The following is a 21,425-nucleotide window of genomic DNA, read 5'->3' on the forward strand; positions in this document are numbered from 1 at the left end:
CGGGCCTGGCTAGTGTGTTAGTTTTCTGGGAAGTGCCCAGTTAAGGGCTTGGCGATTCAGCTAGAAGGTCTCAGTACTTAGATCGTGGTACACCAGACCCAAAATGACACCAACACAAATGTTGGTCCTGGTTGATTCACACTGAATTGATCTGATGGCTGATCTTGAGACTCTGGCGGGAGAGGGTGGATGACAAGAATATAGCTCTCATTCTCGATTTAGAACCGCCGCTCCCTCTTCCCCCCGGCGGCCCCCCAGCGTGGACAGGCCCAAGGAAGGAAGGCACCAGCCTCACCCGGACTCCGCGAGCCCGGGCCCTTCTAGGGCCGGGAGCGAGCTGGCGCCGGCGAGCCCAGAGTAACGGGCCCGGGTGCTGCGAGTTAATCCGGTCCCTTCCGCGGGCCGACCCGGAGCAGGGCCCGCCTCCCCGCAGGATTGGAGGCCCCCGGCCCCGCCTGGGCACCAGGGGCCGGCGGGAAGCCGTGCGCGCGTCCCAGCCGCTCTGCCGGCCCCGCCCTCGCGGCGCCCCAGTGCCGCGAAGAGCCGCCGCCCGGGCGAGGCGCTGGCCGGGTTCCGCGGTTGGTTCCTTGCTTTTTCAAAACTCAGAGCGAGGATCCGGCGCCCCCTTCAACTCGCGTTTGCCCAGAGCGCTGGCGGGGAAGCGGGTTCCCTTTCTGCGGTCCACCAAGAGCTTGAGCCGGGCAGTAAGTCTCCAGATGCGGGCGGGCTTCGCGGTGGGTCGGGCCGGCCCGCCCGGGGTCCGGGGGCTGCGGACCGAGGCCGAAGCGGGTGCTGGGCTGCGCTCAGCTGATTTGCCGGCCTCACTCGGAGTTCTGGCTGGTTTTCAGGCCCCTGGGTGTCAGTTTTTCCCCCGGAAGCTCTTGGTGAACACTTTTCCTCACAGCCCCAGGAAGAAATCCAGAAGCAGAAGGGACACCCGGGGACTGACCCAGAGAGGAGGATGCCTCTTCTCTCTGGGAAGGTGGGCTCGAGACCCGCACCCAGGATGTGCATTTTACAGTCTCATTTCAGGTCTCAAGTTCTGATGCCCCCAAATTTTTACTCTTCTTAAAGTTGTTCTTCGGAGACTTTAGGTTTTAAATCAGCAAATATGCACTAGACACCAGCATATACAAAGTACTGGTCAAGAAGCACCACCACAAAACTTTTTCCTGCTTTAGGCTTAGTTCACCATCTAACTTCCCGGCTTCCCTTGTGTTCCCCGTTGCGAGAAGGGCAGGTGGATATCCTTAAAGATGTCAGCCGGGCTCCTTTGCTCCACCTGGGGCATTGCTGCTAGTTAAATGATAGCATGGCATTGGATGAAAGTAAATGAAGGAGAAAGAAACAGAAACTTTCTCATTCTGAAGATGTGGAGATGGTACAACAAAACCTTTATACTAACTTTCGTTCAGAAGCACTCAACACTACAAAATTCTTCGGAAATACACGATTGCAGTTGCCTTCACTTTCAAATTAGTTTCAGGCATATATGCCGTCCTCTGGCCCCTAAGAAATTTGCACTTCTAATGTAAAAATCTCTCACTGTGAACTTCACTGGCCTGTGCACAATTATAACGAATAGATTAAAGTCAAGTGACTGTACTGTGTGTGGGGTCTGTGCTTTTGTTGTTGGCTGTGCCACGTTAACCTCGCAGACAGAGCAGTCTCCACTTTGGTGAGGGTGACAAAGGGACAGGGTATAGAAAAATCGGAAGGAGCTGAAAGAGGAGTGTCAGTCTGAAGCTGCCCAGTGGCCTAGTGCGCTGCTAAATTATAAATCCACGAAAATCCCAGTCTTTTTAAACAAACTGACTGTGTCCTTTGCTGTTTGGTGATCACATACATTGCCATCTTTTGTATTTTTTTGGTCCAAAGCTGTATTCTTTCCTAGTGACCCAAGACCTCATCTCTGACACTGCATTCTCAGTGAAAGGAGCATGGAAAAGTTATTTCTGTCATTGGAAATTATTAACTCTATTCTTATGTTATTACTAGGTGTTATAGACCCCCAAATAAATTTTGGAATGTTGAATTAAGTTCAACAGGCTTGTTTTTAAAATACCAATACCTCTTAGATTGCACTATTGCGATGGATGTGAATCTTCAGTTTGACTATATGAGGACTTTTCCACACCCAGTTGACTCCAGAATCCTAATTTCTAGAAACCTGGGCAAGTTCCCCATAGAAGACATTTCGAGAATTGTATTTTAACTGCAATTTTTTGTCACCGATGTTTTTATTTTTAATCACTGACCTCACTCACCTCTTCTGCCAGCAGAAGTAATGCCACCAAGAAGAAAGGAGAAATACAAACTTCCTGTTCCACTTCCAGAAGGCAAGGTTCTGGATGATGTGGAAGGAAATAAATGGGTGCTAGGCAAGATGATTGGTTCTGGAGGATTTGGATTGATATATTTAGGTAAAGTATAATTATAAATTACCTTCTATTCTTATATACGTGACTGTAATATTTTGAAATTACAGCTTTGACATACAATAGAATAAATGTGCTTTATTAAGTCATAGGAAGATGGTAAATCTTTAGTAGAATTTCTAGTTTCAAGACATGACTGGCCCCACTCCTTGTCCATTTTTTTCTGAATGACTCTTAGGCGTATTTTCAGTACATAACTACACAGGCTGCCAGACAAAAATGTTAATGTTCTTTCTTGAGAGTTTGTTTTCCTGGAAACATTGCTTTTTTACAGCCCTGAAACCACACCTGCATAAAATACAAACATTTCCTATTTGTGACTTTTAATCATTAGGTGATGGAAGGTCCTGCTGATTTCTTAATTAGTCTCCACTAGAGCAGCAGCCCCAACCTTTTTGGCACCAGTGACCGGTTTTATGGAAGACACTTTTTCCACGGACCAGGGTTGGGAGGATGGTTTTGGGTGATTCAGGTGCATTACATTCAAACTCACCTGCGTGTGATCCGGTCCCTAAAAGGCCCAGACCTGTACTCAGGGTCTGAAGGTTGGGGACCCTTGCTCTAGAGAATGGAGCCTTCATAGGCATCTGGCATGGAGTGAATTCACTTCTCTCCTGTGCACCTAGAGTGGTACTCGATATGTGCCATCTTCGGAAGAATTGAGAAAATAGACAGTTATTTTCTGTGTTCCTTGTTATATGGAGCCTTAGTTGAGTATATTTGTAAACTACATTTAAAAATGTTTTAAGTTACACTAAATTTAAAAGGGTCATGTAGGGCCACCTTAAAATCTGCAGTTTAATGATCAGGGGATATCCATTATAAGACTGGATTTAATGGATAAAATAAGATTAACAGTAGTGATTAAAAAAATTACCCTCAAGGATAATTCTAAACGTATTGACTCATTACATCTATTTCCTTAGGAATCTAAAAAAGTTGATGAAAGACCTCCATTGCAGACATCTTGGGTTCCTCATTAAACATTTTATACTGCAGGGTAGGAAGGACTTTACCCTCTATAGCTGGGTTTATGAAATGAACTGATAATAGGTAGATTAACAGGAGAAAAGGTGTACAAATTTATTAATTAAAAAAACATTTGATTTTACACTAACCTGTGTACAATTATAACTATTTGACTAAAGTCATGTGACTGTACTGTGGAATCTATCCTGTTGTTGGTGGTACCACATTAATCTCTCAGGCAAGGCAGTTTTCACTTGAGCAAGGGTGGGGAAGCGACAGGGTACAGAGCAACCCAAAGAGCCGAAACATGGATCGGTTGCTTCTTGCATGCCCCCAGCCAGGTACCTGCCCCACAGCCCAGGATTGTGACCTGACCAGGAATCGAACTGGCGACTTTTCGGCTTGCAGGATGACACAGAACCCACTGAGCCATACCAGTCAGGGCCAAGTTTATTAAGTTTTAATGTTATGTGCATGGGGATATTATAGAAAAGAAAGTAAATATCCCCCAAAGTGGTGAGATTTGAGAATTTACATACTGTCTTAGTAAGGGAACAAGAGAAGGGATGTAGGCCACTTAAGGGAGAGTAAATGGTTTTTAGGAAAGATGAATGGGCCCTTAGGAGAATAGATGGGAGGTATGGCTTTGTGAAAGTTAGGGAGTGGTGTCAGCGTCTGTTCTCCAGAGTAAGAGTCCATCTCATCTACCTGGTAAAATTCTCCTGGAGGGGGATTTATGATAAGTTGAGGTTTTATTGGGAAGATCTGTATCTAGGCAACGAATGGGAGTTCAGAGAAAGCCTCTCTCCGCAGTAGCTATTTTTCAAGTCTTTTCAGCTCACAATACAATTAAACTTCGGACAGCATCGGCTTAAACTACATGGGTCCACTTGTATGGGAGATTTTTTCAATAAATATTGTAAATGTCTGTTCTGTTCCTTAGGATTTCTTGATAACTTTTTCTTGGACCTCACGTCTTACCAGACATACTTTTGTTTTTTTGTTTGAATTATTTGAATAATTTCAACAACTACAGAAAAAGTATTGATTATAATGATCTTATTCCCTTTTTAAATGGAAATATTGTGAGGACATGGGTTATGTTTAAAATGAATATGACTGTACACATATGTATAGGTATATTTGTATGGTCAGTACTTGTGTGGTAAAAAGGAATTTATTTGCTCAGGGATATGATTTATTTGTCTCTTTTCAAATACAGAAGAATCTTTGCTTCTTTCAGTCTAAGTGCACGCCACATATTCTTTGCTTATTTTTTCTCGTTACCAAACAATATTTGTTGTATAATTTTCAAGGTTCTGTATGTGTGCCATTCCTTCTACTGTCTGAATTTTAGAACCTGGATCCTGGGATTATTAGCAAATGAACACCATTGGGTAAAGACCATCAAGAAAAGTTTAGTTATTTGAGGCAAAGGCTCCATGCATGCATGCTTCAGAATCTGTAGTAAAGCTGTGTGTTCCAAATGTCGTTGTTGTTCCAAATGATGGCAGAAGTGGCTCTCATAAATCATAGAATCTGCTTTTTAGTGAGATGCCATCAGCAATAACTTCATTAAACGGGTTTGTTTTGATTATTTTCAAAGCTATATAAGCAAATCCATAGGAAATTATATCATGCTTTTGCATTTTACCGTGGTTCTCATCAGTTCTGTATATAAATGAAGAAGCAGGTAAATGCAAGTTTTTGTTAATACCTTGTGTCCAGCTGCATTCATTCCTGGTATTCCTCTTTCCAGATGCACTGTTTTGGCAGACACTGCTGCCTAAGGCGGGGAGCAGCGAGCCTCTGTGTCTAACTCATTGTACATGTACAGCTGTCCTCTAGCTTTTAGATCAATAGCTAAGGCCTTTCAGTGATCAGCAAGGGCAGAGAAGTTTATTTACTCTTGACTTGAGATAATATGCCTGCAGCAGTAACAGGAAGAGTTATAAGGGGGAAAAGAAAAGTTTGAATACGAGAACAGAAAGTCAAGGTTCTTTTTTTGTATATGAAAGAGAGGAAGAGAAAATAAGAAAAGAAACTGGTTTAGGGGATGGGAGAAATCACTGTCATTTTAGTATAAAATAAGTGGGAAAGTTTCTAAAACTCCAGGGAAGGAGAGAGAACTGAGTTTGAATTCTACTTTCATAGAATTGCATAAATAAGGGCATGGGTTTTGGTGTGTGGCAAATCTGGGTTAAATTCTGACCTTCCTAAGCCACTTAAAAACTGCGTGACTTTTGAGTCACAAGTCTATTTCTATTTTGTGTAATTGGGATAATAATAATGTGAAGCTCGAGATAATGTTTTAGAAGAATTTAGAATTTGTTAAGCCCTTAAATATAAGTTATTTATTTATTGAGAGTTTCCCATTCTCAGTGATAATTGAACTCTGGGTTCAGTGTTTGGTGCCACAGGTAATTAGGGTGGTGCATCTAGGGTGGTGCACAGGTAATTAGAGCATATGTGGGAGGGACTTTCCATGCATCACACCAAGGATTGTGACAGATGTAGCTACTGGTGTGGCATAACTAGGAACATAGAAAGTGTCAGTGGGAAACTGACATTTTCCTCACCAGCCATTGTCTTTTTTCCCCCTTACGGTTTACAGTGGTGGCCATGGTGGCACAGTGGAAGGTTCTCATTTAAGCCATTTTGTCTGCTCTATATGCGAAAGATAATGGGTTTCCGAAGTTAGTCAAAAATCCAGAGAAACAGAATTATTGGTAATAAACTTCAGCTAAATTCCTTTGAAGACTTATATGAGTTAAAATAGAAATGCTTTATCTGTGGAAGTTTCAGTTTTTTGAAGTTGGGTATAGCGATGACTATTCAGCAGCTTTAGAATATCAAGCACCAAGTAGATGTTCAAGAGTTAGTTGTCTGAGAGGTTGAGACTGTGGTTGAGATATTTAACCCAAACAGGTCAGTTTGCTTTATTTGCTTCCATAATATAGATGCCACCCTTAATTCTACCCTGTAATCTCAAAGTCATAAGAAAAGCTGGAACAAGTTAAAATCCTGATGTCATCTCAAAGAATTTATGTAGTTTATTGATAGGAAATCAATAGCATCTTTTATGAAGACAAATACATTACTGTAACTGAAATTAACTGTGGTGAGGCCTCAAGACTGAGTCATTTATGCGTAGATAAGTGTTTAGACTTCATTTAAGCCACTGTCATTACATTTTTTTGGTCGTGCTCCCCCATTAAGTTAATTTGGTCTTTGGAAACATAGAAGAAATCTTTTTTGATGAGGAGAAAAGTGACTAGGAATACTAGGATTTTTAGAAGTTATCAAAATTTAACTCACTTATTTGATTGACTTCTACGTATGAAGAAATAGAAAAGATTATTTATGCCGATGTAGTTTTTACTTATTTTACTTTTTAGTCAGCTGTAATGGGTTAATTTTTGCAGTAGGCAGGATAATGTTCACAAGAGCCTAATGATAAACTGTCAGCAAGGTGTATATTGGCACCCATGTTGCGCTGTGGTGCACTGCTGTATGAAATGTCTCAGCAGTGTTCTACAGAGAAGGCTCTGAGATAAGCAGTTCGTCTTATCTAACACAATGCAGCATTATGCTGCCATTTCAACTGTTGCTAGGACATTTTGCAAATAATACTGTGGGGGTGAAAAGAAGAAAGAAAGAAATATGAAATTAGGGTAACTTGCATTAGAAAGCATATGATAAATTAGTTCACAGATGAAGTGTAGGGAGGTAACAGGTGATATAAACTCAAAAAAGGAAGGGATCACTTGGGTTTGTGAATTTTATGCCCTTGTTGGGCTGATAGATAAGAAATAAAAGTTTCCAGAAGTTGTATTTTAATTTCGTATGTGCTGTTCATAGGCTGTTAAGTTTGAGTTTTTAAAGAAAGCACTGTTCGTCTACCTATCACTTAAAGAATCTTAAGTATTTACAAAAGTTTGGTTTCCTTCTATAAAAAAGGGAGAGTTTTTCTAAGGTGTAGCTTTGCTTGTCATTCTCATTTTTTTAAATGCCTAACCTTTTAAGCATATTTATATTATAGTTTTCATTTTCAACATTTTTGCTGTTAAAAACTCTTTTGCCTCAGGGAAGATACACAAACACTTCTGCTCTTCGGCGATTATAGATGTCTCTTCCACTGCACCCGTTACTATTTTTTAACTGTTTACAGTGGTCAGGGTTTTAAAATGTGAAACCTATTGCTATAGGGAAATGTCTTCCTCATGAAATGAACTCGCCTCTTTTGCCGCACGATAAAAGAGTTCTCAGCGTTTGAGAGCTTCTGGCTTCCTTATGAAATATGGATAGACTTTGCCTTCTGAAGTGTTTTAGGGTATTTTCTTTAGATACAGAAGAAGAGGAGTAAATTGTAGGAGATATGCTCCTTCTTTAAGAAGGGAATATCTGTGTTTATAAAATAAATGAGAAGTGAAATTCCAAAGCTCTGAATGGGAGAATTCACTAGAAATTAGCTATTTGAATGATGACAGTTTGTCCACCACTAACACTTAACAATGACACAGAAGTGTTTATGGATTTTCTATTGCTTAGGTGCTTGGTTTTGTAATTCACGCTTCTTCAGAATGTTTTTTCCTTATAACTTCGTTACATGGACTGAGTGCACTTTACAGTAGTCTAAGTGTAAGAGTATTTTAAGAGAAAAGACAGAAAACACAGCAATTATTTCAAGACAATTGTTGAAGATTTCCATTGTTTCTTTTAAAAGGATGTCCTTCAATTAGTCAGGTAGGCTTTTCTTTTCGAGCATCTCCAACCAAGTAATACTTAAGGGAAAAGATTCTCTAGAAAGACATGCACTGAAGGCCAGAAACATCTACAGATGCAATGTGATCCCAGGCAATGAAGCATGTGGCCCTTCATTGGCATTATATGATAACAGGAGGGTCTTCTGGCAGAAGAGCTGACTTTTGCTGCGTTCTGCATGCTGCCCCTCCAAACCCATCTTTGATTGGCACCTATGCCCTATTGAAACTGGCATCACACCTTCTGAATGGGCACAGAGCCAGGCTAGCAGATGGGTATGGGCAAAAGCCTGCCAGAAACCCAGTATGTGCATCAAGTTTAAGTATCAGGGGCCCAAACTTCCATCCAGGGATATAAAAACTGCAGTCTGTTGAGAGCTTTTTGTGCTTAAGGTTAAAGGACATGCCATTTCTACTCTAGCTTAGAGGTTGATTAATTTTGAAAGTCAAACAGGAGCTCCTGTGGCTGTGTCAGGCAAAATTCTATCTGTGGTGAATGAGAATTACTACTTCATGTAGGGAAGAGAAAGTATTGTAATGAAGTTTCCGATGAGAGTTACTCTCCTGCAAGTGCCTCCAGCACTTAAGCAGCATGCATTCAGTGGAGATGAATATTTCTGTTCTCCAGCAGAGCCAGGTGCAATCAAAGCCAGATCTTCAACCTGCTGCAGTAAAGAACCCTAAATTTAGAAAGGGCAGGCAAAGTTTGGAAGAACTCCTTGGTGGCAGCTTTCACCATGAACTGATGAAGCTTCACAAAAGTGTATAAAGTAGATGAAGGAAAAACTCCAAATAAAAACCCTTCAGGATACTTTAGCCTGAAACAGAAAGATCTTCCAACAAACCAAAGGCATAGTTTAGTCCTTTCTCCCCAGTGTAGAAATTCTGCTAAATTTTGTATCAATAAAAACTTAGTTTACCAAAATGTTAGAACCAACTTAATGCATAAGTAACAAAGCTTCCTATTCTAACATTTATTTCATTGCATGTCTATCATGTATATAAACTTCACTTCTTGAATAATGGATATTGCATAAAATTGAGTTCTAAATATCATATTCCTTATGATCGTCTCACACCAACTACAGAACTAGGCAAAAAAAAGGGGGAGGGGGCATCATTCCTGGTGATCACTTCACTTATATTCCCTAAATGCTCTTAAATTTACAGGAAGGCCTATAAGACCAGCTGAGGCCAAGAGAGGCTTTTCCTAATCGCCTTATAGCCATTGCTTTTTCTTCTCCACTGTGTAAACTTTATCTACGGAACAGATTCCATGAGACCGTTGTGAATACTTCAACGTATTCAAAACATACAACTGCCACAAATTAAACTACTAAAACTAAAGCTGGTGCATTGCAACTGCCAAGTAAAACTGGCACGTCCCTCTGTCAGACTGCGGGAGAGTGTGCCATACAGGCCTCAGAAAACACAATTCATCCAGAAGCACTCTTGTCACTTGCTCTGATATTAAACCGGAGAAAGTGACATTAATTAAAGAAGTGACATGAGCCAACAAAGGCAATGAAATTCAAAGCTTTGGCTCATGTGCAGACCTTAATCCAACTTTCTCTGCTTAGGTATTGTGGCCATTTCTGGAGAGTAGTGTGGCTACTCCCCGCCTCCCCCTCTTGTCTTTCCATGCTGAAACATCATTTTCAAGCAACTAAAATTTCATAGCCAGGGTTGGACTAGCCAGTTGGTGCACTGGTAGTCATTGCGGGGTTTCCCAGAATGGTAGTGTGATGGCGAGCGATGCACTTCCTGCGCTTGGTAACCGCAGGAGATGAACAGTCAGAAGCAGAGGAGAGTTGGTCTAACAGAAAGGCAAGCCACAGTGGGACAGAGAAGAGTGTCTAGGTGTGGGAGACGGGAAGTGAGGGGATCCTTCTGAAAAGGAATGGCTCCTGGGCCTTAGGAAAATTCTCCCGTGCCAAAGAGGCAAGCAGGGGAGTAGCCACAACTTTTCCTTCTTTGTTTCCATGGGGTGCTCTGTCACAGTGCTCATCTTGCTTTTTCCTATGATTGTTGTGTACTGTCTCACTCCCCTCCCCCTGCTGACATTAGATTGTAAACTCCTGGTAGGCATTCTCAGGATGCTTAAACAAGGCCTTACGTATGATAGTTTTCTAAAAACGATTGGTTAAATTAACTTTAGAATGAGTTTGTTATGGCAAAATAATTTTCCCAACAACTATGTGAGATAAAATTTTTTTCCGTAACATGTGTTTTGGGGATAAGACACTACTTTCAGATTTACAGACACTATTTAAAGAATTGGAGGGACTTTAGAGGGGGAACGAGACTTACAGGTTTATTCTCTTATAACATAAAAATACATTAGTATATTTTTAGGATACAAGAAGCCATGTACTTATGCCATAGGGTTATAGGATTTACTGGGAAAAGCCTACTTTGCTCATGCGTAGTGTAGGAAGAGTTGAAGAAATGGATATTGTATTAAGACTAAACAGTTTTGTGTCTGGATTAAAACAGTTCCGCTGAGTAGCGCTTACTTGAAATAGATCCGATAGCAAGTATGAACTGGTGCAGTGGAAAGGGACGGCGTTTGTTGTTGAATGAATCGACTTGTAGGCATGTAACATGCATAGGAAATCCACTTTTCACAGAATGTAAACACAGCTTTAATGGAAAATAAATGATTGGAATTTCTTTTAAGTGAATGACAGGTTTGATTAAGAGTTTTGTACATAGTCAGGAGCTTTTGTTATGGTTGCTGGGCATAAGTATTTTATAGTGGAGATCAGGCATTTTTTCTATCTGTGTAATTAGTCATGAGGTTTAATGTACATTTTTCATATCAGGCAGACAATTGCTTCAAAGAGACAGCAGTGCTGCAAAGGAGCAAGAAAAGAAGGCCAAAGTTGACACACACAGAGGCAAAACAGTGTAGAAAAAATCAACACATTTTACAAAATCAATCATTGAAAATGTGTCAGTGTTCAGGAGACTGCCTTTAATTTGCAATCCAAGTGAAAAAGAGTATTTAAATATGAGAGGCAGTATTATTGAGCCCAGCATGCCTGCTACCACTTGTTTGACTAGCTCAGAATAGAACACTGAGAGGCGAGGGCTCAGAGTTAAATGAACATTTATACATTTTAAAATCAAATGAAAGATTCAAAGTATATTCATGAATTAAAAAAATTTTTTTTACCAGAACCCTAAATTTAATCAGCTGGAATTACTTTTAAAGTGTCATTCTATTTAACATTTGGGAATGATGAATTTGCCTTTTAATAGGGATGCTGTATTTTATCATGGAGATGAAACAAACTGTCTTTTGTTAATTATTCCCCAGAGACACTGCCATTTTTCTTTTCTCTCCTATGCTTAGTGTGGAGTAAAGGCAGCTTCTGCAAATTGGTTTCGAGCAAGAGCAATCGGAAGCTACAGCGTGTGTGTGAAAGAGGCTCATGGAGAGCATGGCCTCCACTGGAGGTGTTCCGAGTGCAGCTAATGAAATTCTTGTAGGTAATGTTACCACAGCATCAGTGAGGGGGCCACGAACACAGGGCATAGAAAAGTAAAAAGAAGAAAGAGAGCATCTCTGGTGGAGAGTAGCCGAAGGGTCCTATGTGTCTGTGGTGTTTGATACCTACTAGGGGCAGTTCTTGTCTTTTTTTTTTTTTGAAGGAAATCTCATCATCCACTACTAAAATCTTTTACTAGTGTGTTCTAAGCTCTGTGTTGAAATCTTTACGTGCATTATTTCACTTAATCCTCCCAACATCTTAGCATGGAGGACATTGAGGCCTCGAGAGGTTAAGTAAGTTGCTTCCATGCCACAGCTTTAGTAATTGTCTTCATCTCTATTTGAACTCGGGTTTCTTTGCTCTACTGATTGGTGTCCTTTGTGGAGAACACTTTGAATTAATCATGGCTAGAGGAAATAGTGGCAAATGACATGCTAATGACATGCTCATTTCTAAAATAACAGTGAAGTATCTAATTGATAGTATTGGCAGCTGATTTAAGAAATCTGTTGGTGACGATGCTAATGGTGTCTTTTTCATTCAGATTGACAACTCGAGGTGTAGAACATCAGTGATATGTTTTTAATTTTATTATGTTCACAAAAATCTGTGAAAGAACATCTGATATTTATAGTAAATCTAATATTAAGAACTGGGAAAAATATATTTAAAATGTAGGATACTTAGATCAAATTATATTTTTATGAAAAGTGAGAATAGGCAACCAAATAGTACATACAAATTGATGGAAAAAAATTGGTGGATTGCCCTGGTTTTTTGAAAATGGATGATGTGTATTTTATATGGATTTTGTGTATTTGTTTTGAATCTAATAAACAAGAGGGAGAACAAAAGAGGCCTCTTTAAATCTCTGATACAATTTTCATAAGCGTCATGTAAATACATATTTTTACAAATATTAAATTATTCTTGATCGTGTCTTTTTTATTGGATAATAATTTAAAGATACATTATTTAGAAATCTAGGTTTTTCACAAACAAACAAAAATATTTAAAGTGGAATCCTGATAAACAAAACATTTTCTTATAGAATTTGTTCAGATACCAAAAGATTTTATCTATAGTAGAAGTATAGTTTTTGAAAATTATTCAGTTCTTTCAAGATATTATACCATGGTAATGATCTATTACATACCTATACATGATTTTGTGAAAAACATGACATTTCATGCAGAGGCAAACTTTTAGGTTTTTTTTTTTTTTAATCCTCACCCAAGGACATGCTCATTGATTTTAGAGAGAGGGGAAGGGAAGGAGGGGGGAGGGGGAGAGAAACATCAATGTGAGAGAAACATCCATTGATTGCCTCTTGCATGTGCCCTGACAGGGGGACCGAACCTACAACCCAGGCATGTGTCCCAACTGGGAATCAAACTGGGGATCTTTCAGTTCATGGGATGACGCTCGGCAACTGAACCACACTGTTCGGGCTTAGGCATTTTTAATGGAGAAGAGTATTTATTAGCTATTGCAGTACTAATTGTTATGCCAGAATATTTTTTTGTATATATATATATATATATATATATATATATATATATGAAGAGAAAGAATGAAAAAACTATATTACATTAGAACATGTGTATTTGAACACTTACGGTGACACGGGGTTACAGTTTCAATTTCTGGAGAATGTGAAGAAAACTTATTATATTAATACTTGATCTTTTTTTTTAATTAAAAGACTATGTGTTAGAAGTCTAACACAGATCTCCAGGGTCAAATGTGAGTATTACAATTGAGGTAGATTATTACTTATGTAAACCCTCTATCTTACAATTTGTTAGGATGGTAGAAGGAAAAGTAGTATTGCTAAGACATTCTCACAGTGCATTGCAAGAAAAGTGAGAAGAAATCAAAACAAAATTGGGTATCTCATGAGCGAATGTTGCTGCGTGATACTAGGGGAAGACAAAAATTATATAGACTTTCATGATTTCAGAATTTCTATTCCAGCAACCGGGGAATGAACATTATGTTCCAAAATTAACTAGTTTAATGTAAATTGAGTGCATTATGACATCTCTATAAAAATAAGTTTTTATTGGGGGAAGAACTTTTAAATTCCTCTGACCCTAAAGACCTGTGAGATCCTGAAAGATGGTGAGAGACACAGAAACATGGGAACAGGCCTTAAGGAGAGAGTTGACTCACCTGTGCAAGAATGAGTTAGCTGTGCTACTCATGAGAAAGCAAAATGTCACAGAAAAGCGACATAAAGAGATCATCGAGAAGAAAAGATCATGCTCTATTACCTGTTTATGTAGTATATCTTTGGGTAATAAGAATATCACATGAAAAGGTAAAGATATGCAAAATAGAGACCATAATGAGAGATGTTAAAAGAGACTTCTAGCATTAAGGTTAGGTTGAAACCTAACCTTAAAATTAGCATGAAGTAACTTTTTGGAAAGTGTTTCCAAAAAGTGAGGGTGGGGCCAAAGTTCTTATGTACTGGGCATTTAAACTTAAAATACAGAATTTAATTATATCATTTCAGAAAGGGCCGTCAAGAACTACTTCAGCCTTTAACTTGTAGACTGAAAATAGAAAAAGTTCATGAAAACTAAGAGTAATATGGCTGTTATTCCACTATACTATCTATCCTGATCAAATGTTTCTTAAGAGATAGAAGTAAATGCTTGAGATCTTAGGAAATCTGAAATGATTTTATAACAGATTACCACAAAGACAAAGTAGACTTGAAAGTGTATAATTGAAGGAGACTTAAAAGAGATGTTGAGTTAAATTGTTAAGAAAAGATGTCATGATACAAAGTAAAAACAGGTTATTAAAAATTACAGTTTTGAACCTCAAATTTTATGATGCAGTTCACATTTCTAAAGTATATTAATGAACTGTGTTTAGTAATTATAGGGATAAAAGTTAAACAAAAAAGTTAAGTTCCACATCCACCCTTCAGTCAAGCTGAAAATGTATTTAATAATACTAATAATGAAAACATCTGAATTAACATTTATCACTGTTAAGAGTATCTGAGAAATAGGTAAATAGATCGAAAGATAGACTATTATAAAGTGAAATAAAATATGTACCATGTTACCACAGTATGTAATTGATAAAGGAGAGAGCAAAGAAGGATAATGATAACATAAATTTGTAGAGCATTGGATTACAATACAATTGCCAGTTACTACATTAATAAAAACAGCCTAAAATCCTGTTAAAGAATAGTGTTGACAGAAATCCCATCATTAGTTACCAAAAAAGATATACTTAAAACAATAAAGACAATAAATGCTCAAGATTTTTCATGCACATGTAAGAGTAAAATAAGCAGTTTTTAAAAATTGTTCTACGAACAAGGATATAATGGCAAAGGTTTAATAAAGCCGAGTAAGGTTACAATGATAGAATTTAACATGGCTGGATTGCTGTTGCTTATTTTTATGCTTAAAAAAAGAGGAAAGGAAAGAAAACATTCAATTAGAAATACTACAAATATATGATAAGTAGAGATAATGTGCACTCAGAAAACTATGACTCAGTTAGCAGCAGCCTTTGCTCACACTGGCCTGGGAGGAACCCAGGTATATGGGGGAGGGGCTCTGGCCCTTCCGCCCTGTTCCACCTGAGCATTTCTTTGATCTCTTCCAGGACACATTCCCTCACTGAAATTGGTTGAGGAAAACTGTGCTATAAAAACTAATGAATTACATAGTTGAATATTTAAGAAGAAATAACTTATATTTGGAGGGGCTTTTATAGCATTGTAGTGAATAAGTCACCCCCTCCCAACTACACAAGAACTCATTTTAAAAATTAAGTGTGTGGTGATTTAGTAAATGTAAAAAGAAGAATTTTGATAGGTCTTAGTTTTGGAATCCTTTGCTGGAAATAAGTAACAAGATCAACTTGCCTGTTCTGTGTTTCTCTTGGTCACCTTACTCTCTCTCCAGTTTCTACGCAGTCAGATTGTGTTGAAGTCCATCTTCCCCGTGAAGCCTACTGTTTTCTTTTTTGCATTTTCTGCCAAAGTTTTACATGATGTGTTTTTCAATAATATTTTTGCCTCTCTTTTATCGCTAAGCATATTCTGCTTTGCATTAGGATTATGTACTGGTTGTATATTATTTGTTAATATTTTAAAAAATTAATATAGAGAAAAATTGACTTAGTGTGTGTGTACATTTCTATGAATTTTAACACATGACCATAATGAGGATAGGATACAAATAGGATTCATTGCCCCTAAAGTCTTCTTCATACCATGTCTTTGTAGTACATTTTTTTCTTTACCCCTACCCACTGGCAGCTGTGATCTGTTCTCCATTACTGCAGTTCTGTATTTTTAAGAATGTACAGAATTCCTGTAAATGGAATTGTATAGTATATAACGTTTTGATGTTGGGTTTTTTAAATTAGCGTAATGCCTTTGAGGTTCATCCAAGTTGTTGTGCACATCAGTAGTTCATTTCTTTTGATTGCCAAGTAGGGGGTGCGTTGTATGCATGTACCAGTTTGTTTCTTGTGCCATTAAAGGGAGTTTGGGTAGTGTGATTTCTTTTACTTTGTTCTATGTAACAATTATATTAGCTCTTTTTAAATTCCTGCCTTTCCATATATATATTTTATAATATATAAAATGACATTGATTGATTATCAATGTCAATTGATCATTTTAGTGTAATCAATTGATTATCAATTTATAATCAGTGTCTCTCTATTTCTTTAGGTCTTGTTTTTTTCTTTAGTATTTTGTAGTTTTTAGTGTATTGGCTCTGTATGTGCACTGTTAGCAACACATGTAAAATTTCTTTTTAATTTTTTGGTGGTCTTGAAAATGTTATTGCTTTTGTAATTTTGGTTTCTAATGGTGTATTGTTTTATACCATTATATACCATACTATATAGAAATATAATTGTTTTTGCATGTTGACCTTATGTCCCATGATCTTGGTAAACTTAATTATTCTAGGATTTGGGGAGGATACCAGGTTATTTGGAATTTTCTAAACATATTGGCAGTAATGTCATCTGCAAATAGGGATCATTATATTTCTTCCTTTTAATCTGTATGTCTTTTATTATTTTTCTTGACTCATTGCAGTGGCTAGGACTTCCAGTACTTATTGAATAGAAATGGTAAGAGTTCACATCCTTGACTGGTTCCCAGTTTTAGGGAGAAAGCATTCAATCCCTCATTATTTAGTATGATATTAGCTATAGGTTTTTGATAGACATTCTTTGTTAAGTTAAGGAAGCTTTCCCCTAGTATACCGAGAGTCTTTACCAAGAATGGGTGTTGAATTTTGTCAAATGCTTTTTCTTTCTTTCTTTTAAATTGAATATATCAGGGTGACACTGGTTTGCAAAAGCAAACAGGTTTCAAGTTTACAACTCAGTAAAACGTCATCTGCACACTGCATTGTGTACCCATCACATCAGGCCAAGTCTCTTTCCATCCTGGTTGCCTCCTCCTCTGCCCATCTCCACCTGTTCCTACCTGCTTTCCCTCTGGCTATCACCACTCTTTGTTTATGTCTTTGTGTAAAGAAAAACCACACACACACACACACAAATGGTTTTTTTTCCTTAATCCCTTCACCTTTTTCATCCATTCCCCTAAGCCCCTGCCCTCTGATAGCTGTCACTGTGTTTTCTGTGTCCATGCCTCTGTTGTTATTTTGTTCATCAGCTTGTTGTTGTTTATTAGATTCCACACATAAGTGAGATCATATGGTGTTTGTCTTTCTCTTACTGGCTTATTTCACTTAGCATAATGTTCTCCAGGTCCAGCCATGGTGTCACAAAAGGTTAGATTTCCTTTTTTTTTATACAGCTTTTTTTAAAATTCTATCATCTACTGATGGGCACTTGGGCTGTTTCCAGATCTTGACTATTGTAAATAATGCTGCAATGAACAAAGGGGTGCATATATTCTTTGGAATTAGTGTGTCAGGTTTCTTAGGCTGTATTCCCAGAAGTGGGATCACTGGGTCAGAAGACAGTTCCATTTTTAATTTTCTGAGGTATCTCCATACTGTTCTCCACAGTGGCTGCATCAGTCAGCATTCCCAGAAGCAGGGCGCAAGGGTTCTCTGGTCTCCACATCCTTGCCAGCTTTGTTGTTTTATTGATGATAGCCATTCTGACAGGTGCATAAGAGTAGTATAAGCAGCCATTCCTTAAGGGAGACACTTTCATTAGTTTAAATCCAGAGTTTTCTCTCTGATCCATCCATCATTGAAAGTAGGGTATCAAAGTCCCCTACTATTTTTGCATTGCTGTTTATTTCCACTTTTAGATCTGTTAATACTGGCTTTATGCGCCCATGTTGAGTGTATAAACATTTATAATTTTATCCTCCGATGAACTGATCCCTTTATTGTTATATAAATGATATAATGTCTCTGTTCATTGTCTCATTACAGTTTTTGGTTTAAAAGTCTATTTTCTCTATGATAAGCATAGCTTTTCTGCTTTCCTTTGGTTTCCATTTACAAAGAACATCTTTTTCATTCTTTCACTTTGAATATCTGTCTTTAAAGCTGAAGTGAAACTCAATGTAGGCATTACATAGTTGGGCCTTGTTTTTTTCTCATCTATTCAACCTTTCTATGTCTATTTGGAAATTTAGTATATTCACATTTCAAGTAATTATTGATAGGTATGGACTCACGATTGTTATTTTTATAATTATTTTTGGGGTGTTTTATAGTACCTTCATTTTTTCGTTTTTTGCTCTCCTCATTTGTGACTTAATTATTTTTTCACAGTAAGCTTTGATTTCTTTATCTTTTATATATCTACTATGTTTTTGTTTTGTAGTTATTCACAAAAATCATAACAATCTATTTTAAGTTGAATACAATTCAACTATGAACACATACAAAATTCTACATTTTTACACTCCTTACATTTTATATATTCAAAATTTATATGTTTTTGTCTGATATATTTATTAGAAATTATTATAGTCTTAAAAATAGTTTTGTCTTTTAACCTTTATACTAGGGTTATAAGAGAGTATGTAATATATATACCCACTGTATATATTAATGTAGTTTGAATGTAACCATGTATTTACCTTTAGTAGTTTCATACTTTCAGGTGTTTTTTAAAATAATTCTCATCTTTCATATCAGCTTAGAACTTTTTAAATGTAAGGTCAGTCTAGTGGTTATGAATTTCTTCAGCTTTTGTTTGGCTGGGAAACTCTTTCTCACCATTAATTCTGAAGAACTTTGTCAGTAGAGGATTCTTGGTTAGCAATTGTTTTCTTTCATTTTTCACTCCTTTCTGTTCTGTAGGGTTTCTTCTGAAAAAGCCACCGTTAGACGTATGGGGTTCTCTCATACATAACAAGTTGCTTTCTTGCTTATTTTCTCTTGCTGCTTTTAAGATTCTGTCCTTGTCTATAAATTTGACTATTTAAGGATAATGTGTGAATGTGCTTCTCTTTGAATTAATCTTGCTTAGTACTAGGCTTCCTGGATCTGGAAGTTTCTTTCTTTCTCCCAGTAAGGAAAACTTTACAGCTTATTTCTTTGAATAAACTACCCTTTGCTCTCACTTTTCTCTTTCTGGGATGTTTAAAATATGGACATTGGTCTGCTTGATGGTGTCTCATCAATCCCTTAACCTGTATTTACTCTTTTTTATTCTTTTTTTTTTTCATTTTGTTCCTCTGATGGTGTGAAATTCACTGCCTTGTCTTTCAGTTCATGCGTCCTGCTTTCCACTTGAGTCAGGCTGCTCTTGTAACCCTGTATAAACTTTTTAGTTCAGTTACTGTATTCCTTGCTTTTTCATTTACACTTGGTCATTTGGATTATTTTTTATGTCTTTATTGAAATCTCACTTTGTTTATGCATTGCTCTCCTGACCTCACTGATTTTTAAAATTTTTTTATTATCTTTTTTTCTCACTGATTTTCTTAATGAGCATTATTTTGAACTATCAGGTAAGTTACTTATCTCTTTTTCATAAAGATCTATTTCTAGATATTTATCTTCTTCTTTTGTTTGGAATGTATTTTATTATTTGTTTCACTTTTCCCTGACTCTCTTTGTTGGTTACTGCACATTAGATAAAACAGCCACCACCCCCATTCCTGACAGAGGTCTCCCGTAGTAAATGAACCCCATCAGCTAGCCTGGCCCAAACGCTGTCTGTCAAACCTCTGTGATTATTCGAGGTGCCTTTTTTGTTTTCAGTGGAGCCGGCAGTTGAGGCTGTGCCCAGACCTGTCAGTATTGCCTCGGTGAGGATCACAGTCAGTATGTCCTATTCTGTGTGCATTTTTTCGTTCACCTGATGTGTAGGAGTTGATCGGCGAGTGTGTGAGTCTCTTTCAGAGGGAGTTGCTCCCTGCGTGTCTATGCACTCAGAGCACCCTTGGGTGGAAGGGGCTCCGGAGTCTCCTAGGTCAGCATCTTGGCTGCTCCTCAGTCTTGTTAGAAATAAGAATTTTAATTCTATAAATTTACTCTCCGTACTACTTGTATTCCTTCAGTTACTTGTCAAATATATAAAGAATGCCTGCCAGGCTCTTGTCTAGGTGTTGGGGCACATCTAAATAAAACAAAACATTTTTATCTTTCTGAAGCTTACGTTCTGTCAGAAAAACAAGTAATAAATGTGAACTTTAACTGCATTCCAGATTCCATGTGGCATTTTCAATGTTATTTAGTCCGGTGTATTTGCTAATTTCCATTGTGATTTCTTCTTTCTAGGGACCAGGCACTGTGTTCACAGGGTGTGGCTTTAACAATCATGACTTTCTGGTATTTGATGGAACTTGCTCTGGCTACAAATACAGGCCGTTAAAACAAAGTTTTACATTAGTTGGAAAAGAACGTGTATTCTTTAATTATTCTGGTATTTTGTTTTATGTGGCCTCTGGTTAAAAAGTGTTGATTGGGTTTCAGGGTTGTTTTTTTTTTTTGTCTGCTTGTCTATATACTATAAAATTGCATTAATATGTTCCACAATTTTTGTCACTTTTTTCTTGTAACTCTGCTGGTTTTTGATTTATATATTATGAAGGTACATTATCAGATGTTTTTAAGTTCATAGATTTTATCTTTTTGTTGAATCATTTTTTATGATTAGGTTGGAGTAACTTTAATAATTCTTATTTACTGAGGTTTATGTAATTTTGAAAATATATATTCCAGCCTTTTAGTGGATAGTTTTGGCTTATTATTTTATTTTTATCTTTTTATTTTGTTTCTCTGTCAGCACTAGGCTTAGTTATGTCTCATGACTAGTATGCATTTATTTATTTTTAACAATGTTACAGTTTCTTGCTTTAGCTGGTGAACTTAATCTACTCAAATTTATTGTGATTACTGTCATATTTTGTCACATCTGAGAAGTCATTGATTATAAGATATATCATTATTTTGTATATGTGTGTTGAGTTTCCATTAGATGCTCAAAAGTCCATAGTTATCTTTCTCTTGAATCATTTCTTTGTGGTCATGTAAGACCTATTTTATATGTAATACTTAATGTTGCCCGTTAGACACCTTGTTAGTCTTACAAGTGGAACCAATAGAGTACTCAGTTGTTGACGTCATATCTTAATGAACATTTTTCACTAATGTAGAATGTATGCACCACTCCTGTGTTTGGGCTGGCTAATTAATTAATTTTGAACTTACACAAATCATTGTAAATGACGGTTCATCTTACCTGTAATACTACCAATGTACGTGACTCAATAAAAGTGAAAACAGACAGACACCAGGGACTGAGTGTGTGTCCGC

The 21,425-nt window shown here is 37.5% G+C and overlaps 1 protein-coding gene across 2 annotated transcripts in view; it reads left to right on the top strand.

Moving 5' to 3' along the window:
- Positions 1–500: 500 nt before the first annotated feature.
- The window catches only part of VRK2 (VRK serine/threonine kinase 2), an 86,893-nt gene continuing 65,968 nt past the window's right edge, over positions 501–21,425 (top strand). The window contains exons 1-2 of one of the 2 annotated variants that reach the window (XM_037143445.2): positions 501–704; positions 2,280–2,423. In XM_037143445.2, the coding sequence (XP_036999340.2) occupies positions 2,288–2,423 (136 nt within the window). In that variant the 5' untranslated portion in view covers positions 501–704; positions 2,280–2,287. The remainder of the gene's footprint in view (positions 705–2,279; positions 2,424–21,425) is intronic. The other variant, XM_037143446.2, reaches the window with a different exon arrangement.

Source organism: Artibeus jamaicensis, unplaced genomic scaffold, assembly GCF_021234435.1.
Source record: "Artibeus jamaicensis isolate MK-2021 breed Jamaican fruit bat unplaced genomic scaffold, CSHL_Jam_final contig_465, whole genome shotgun sequence".
NCBI lineage: Eukaryota > Metazoa > Chordata > Mammalia > Chiroptera > Phyllostomidae > Artibeus > Artibeus jamaicensis.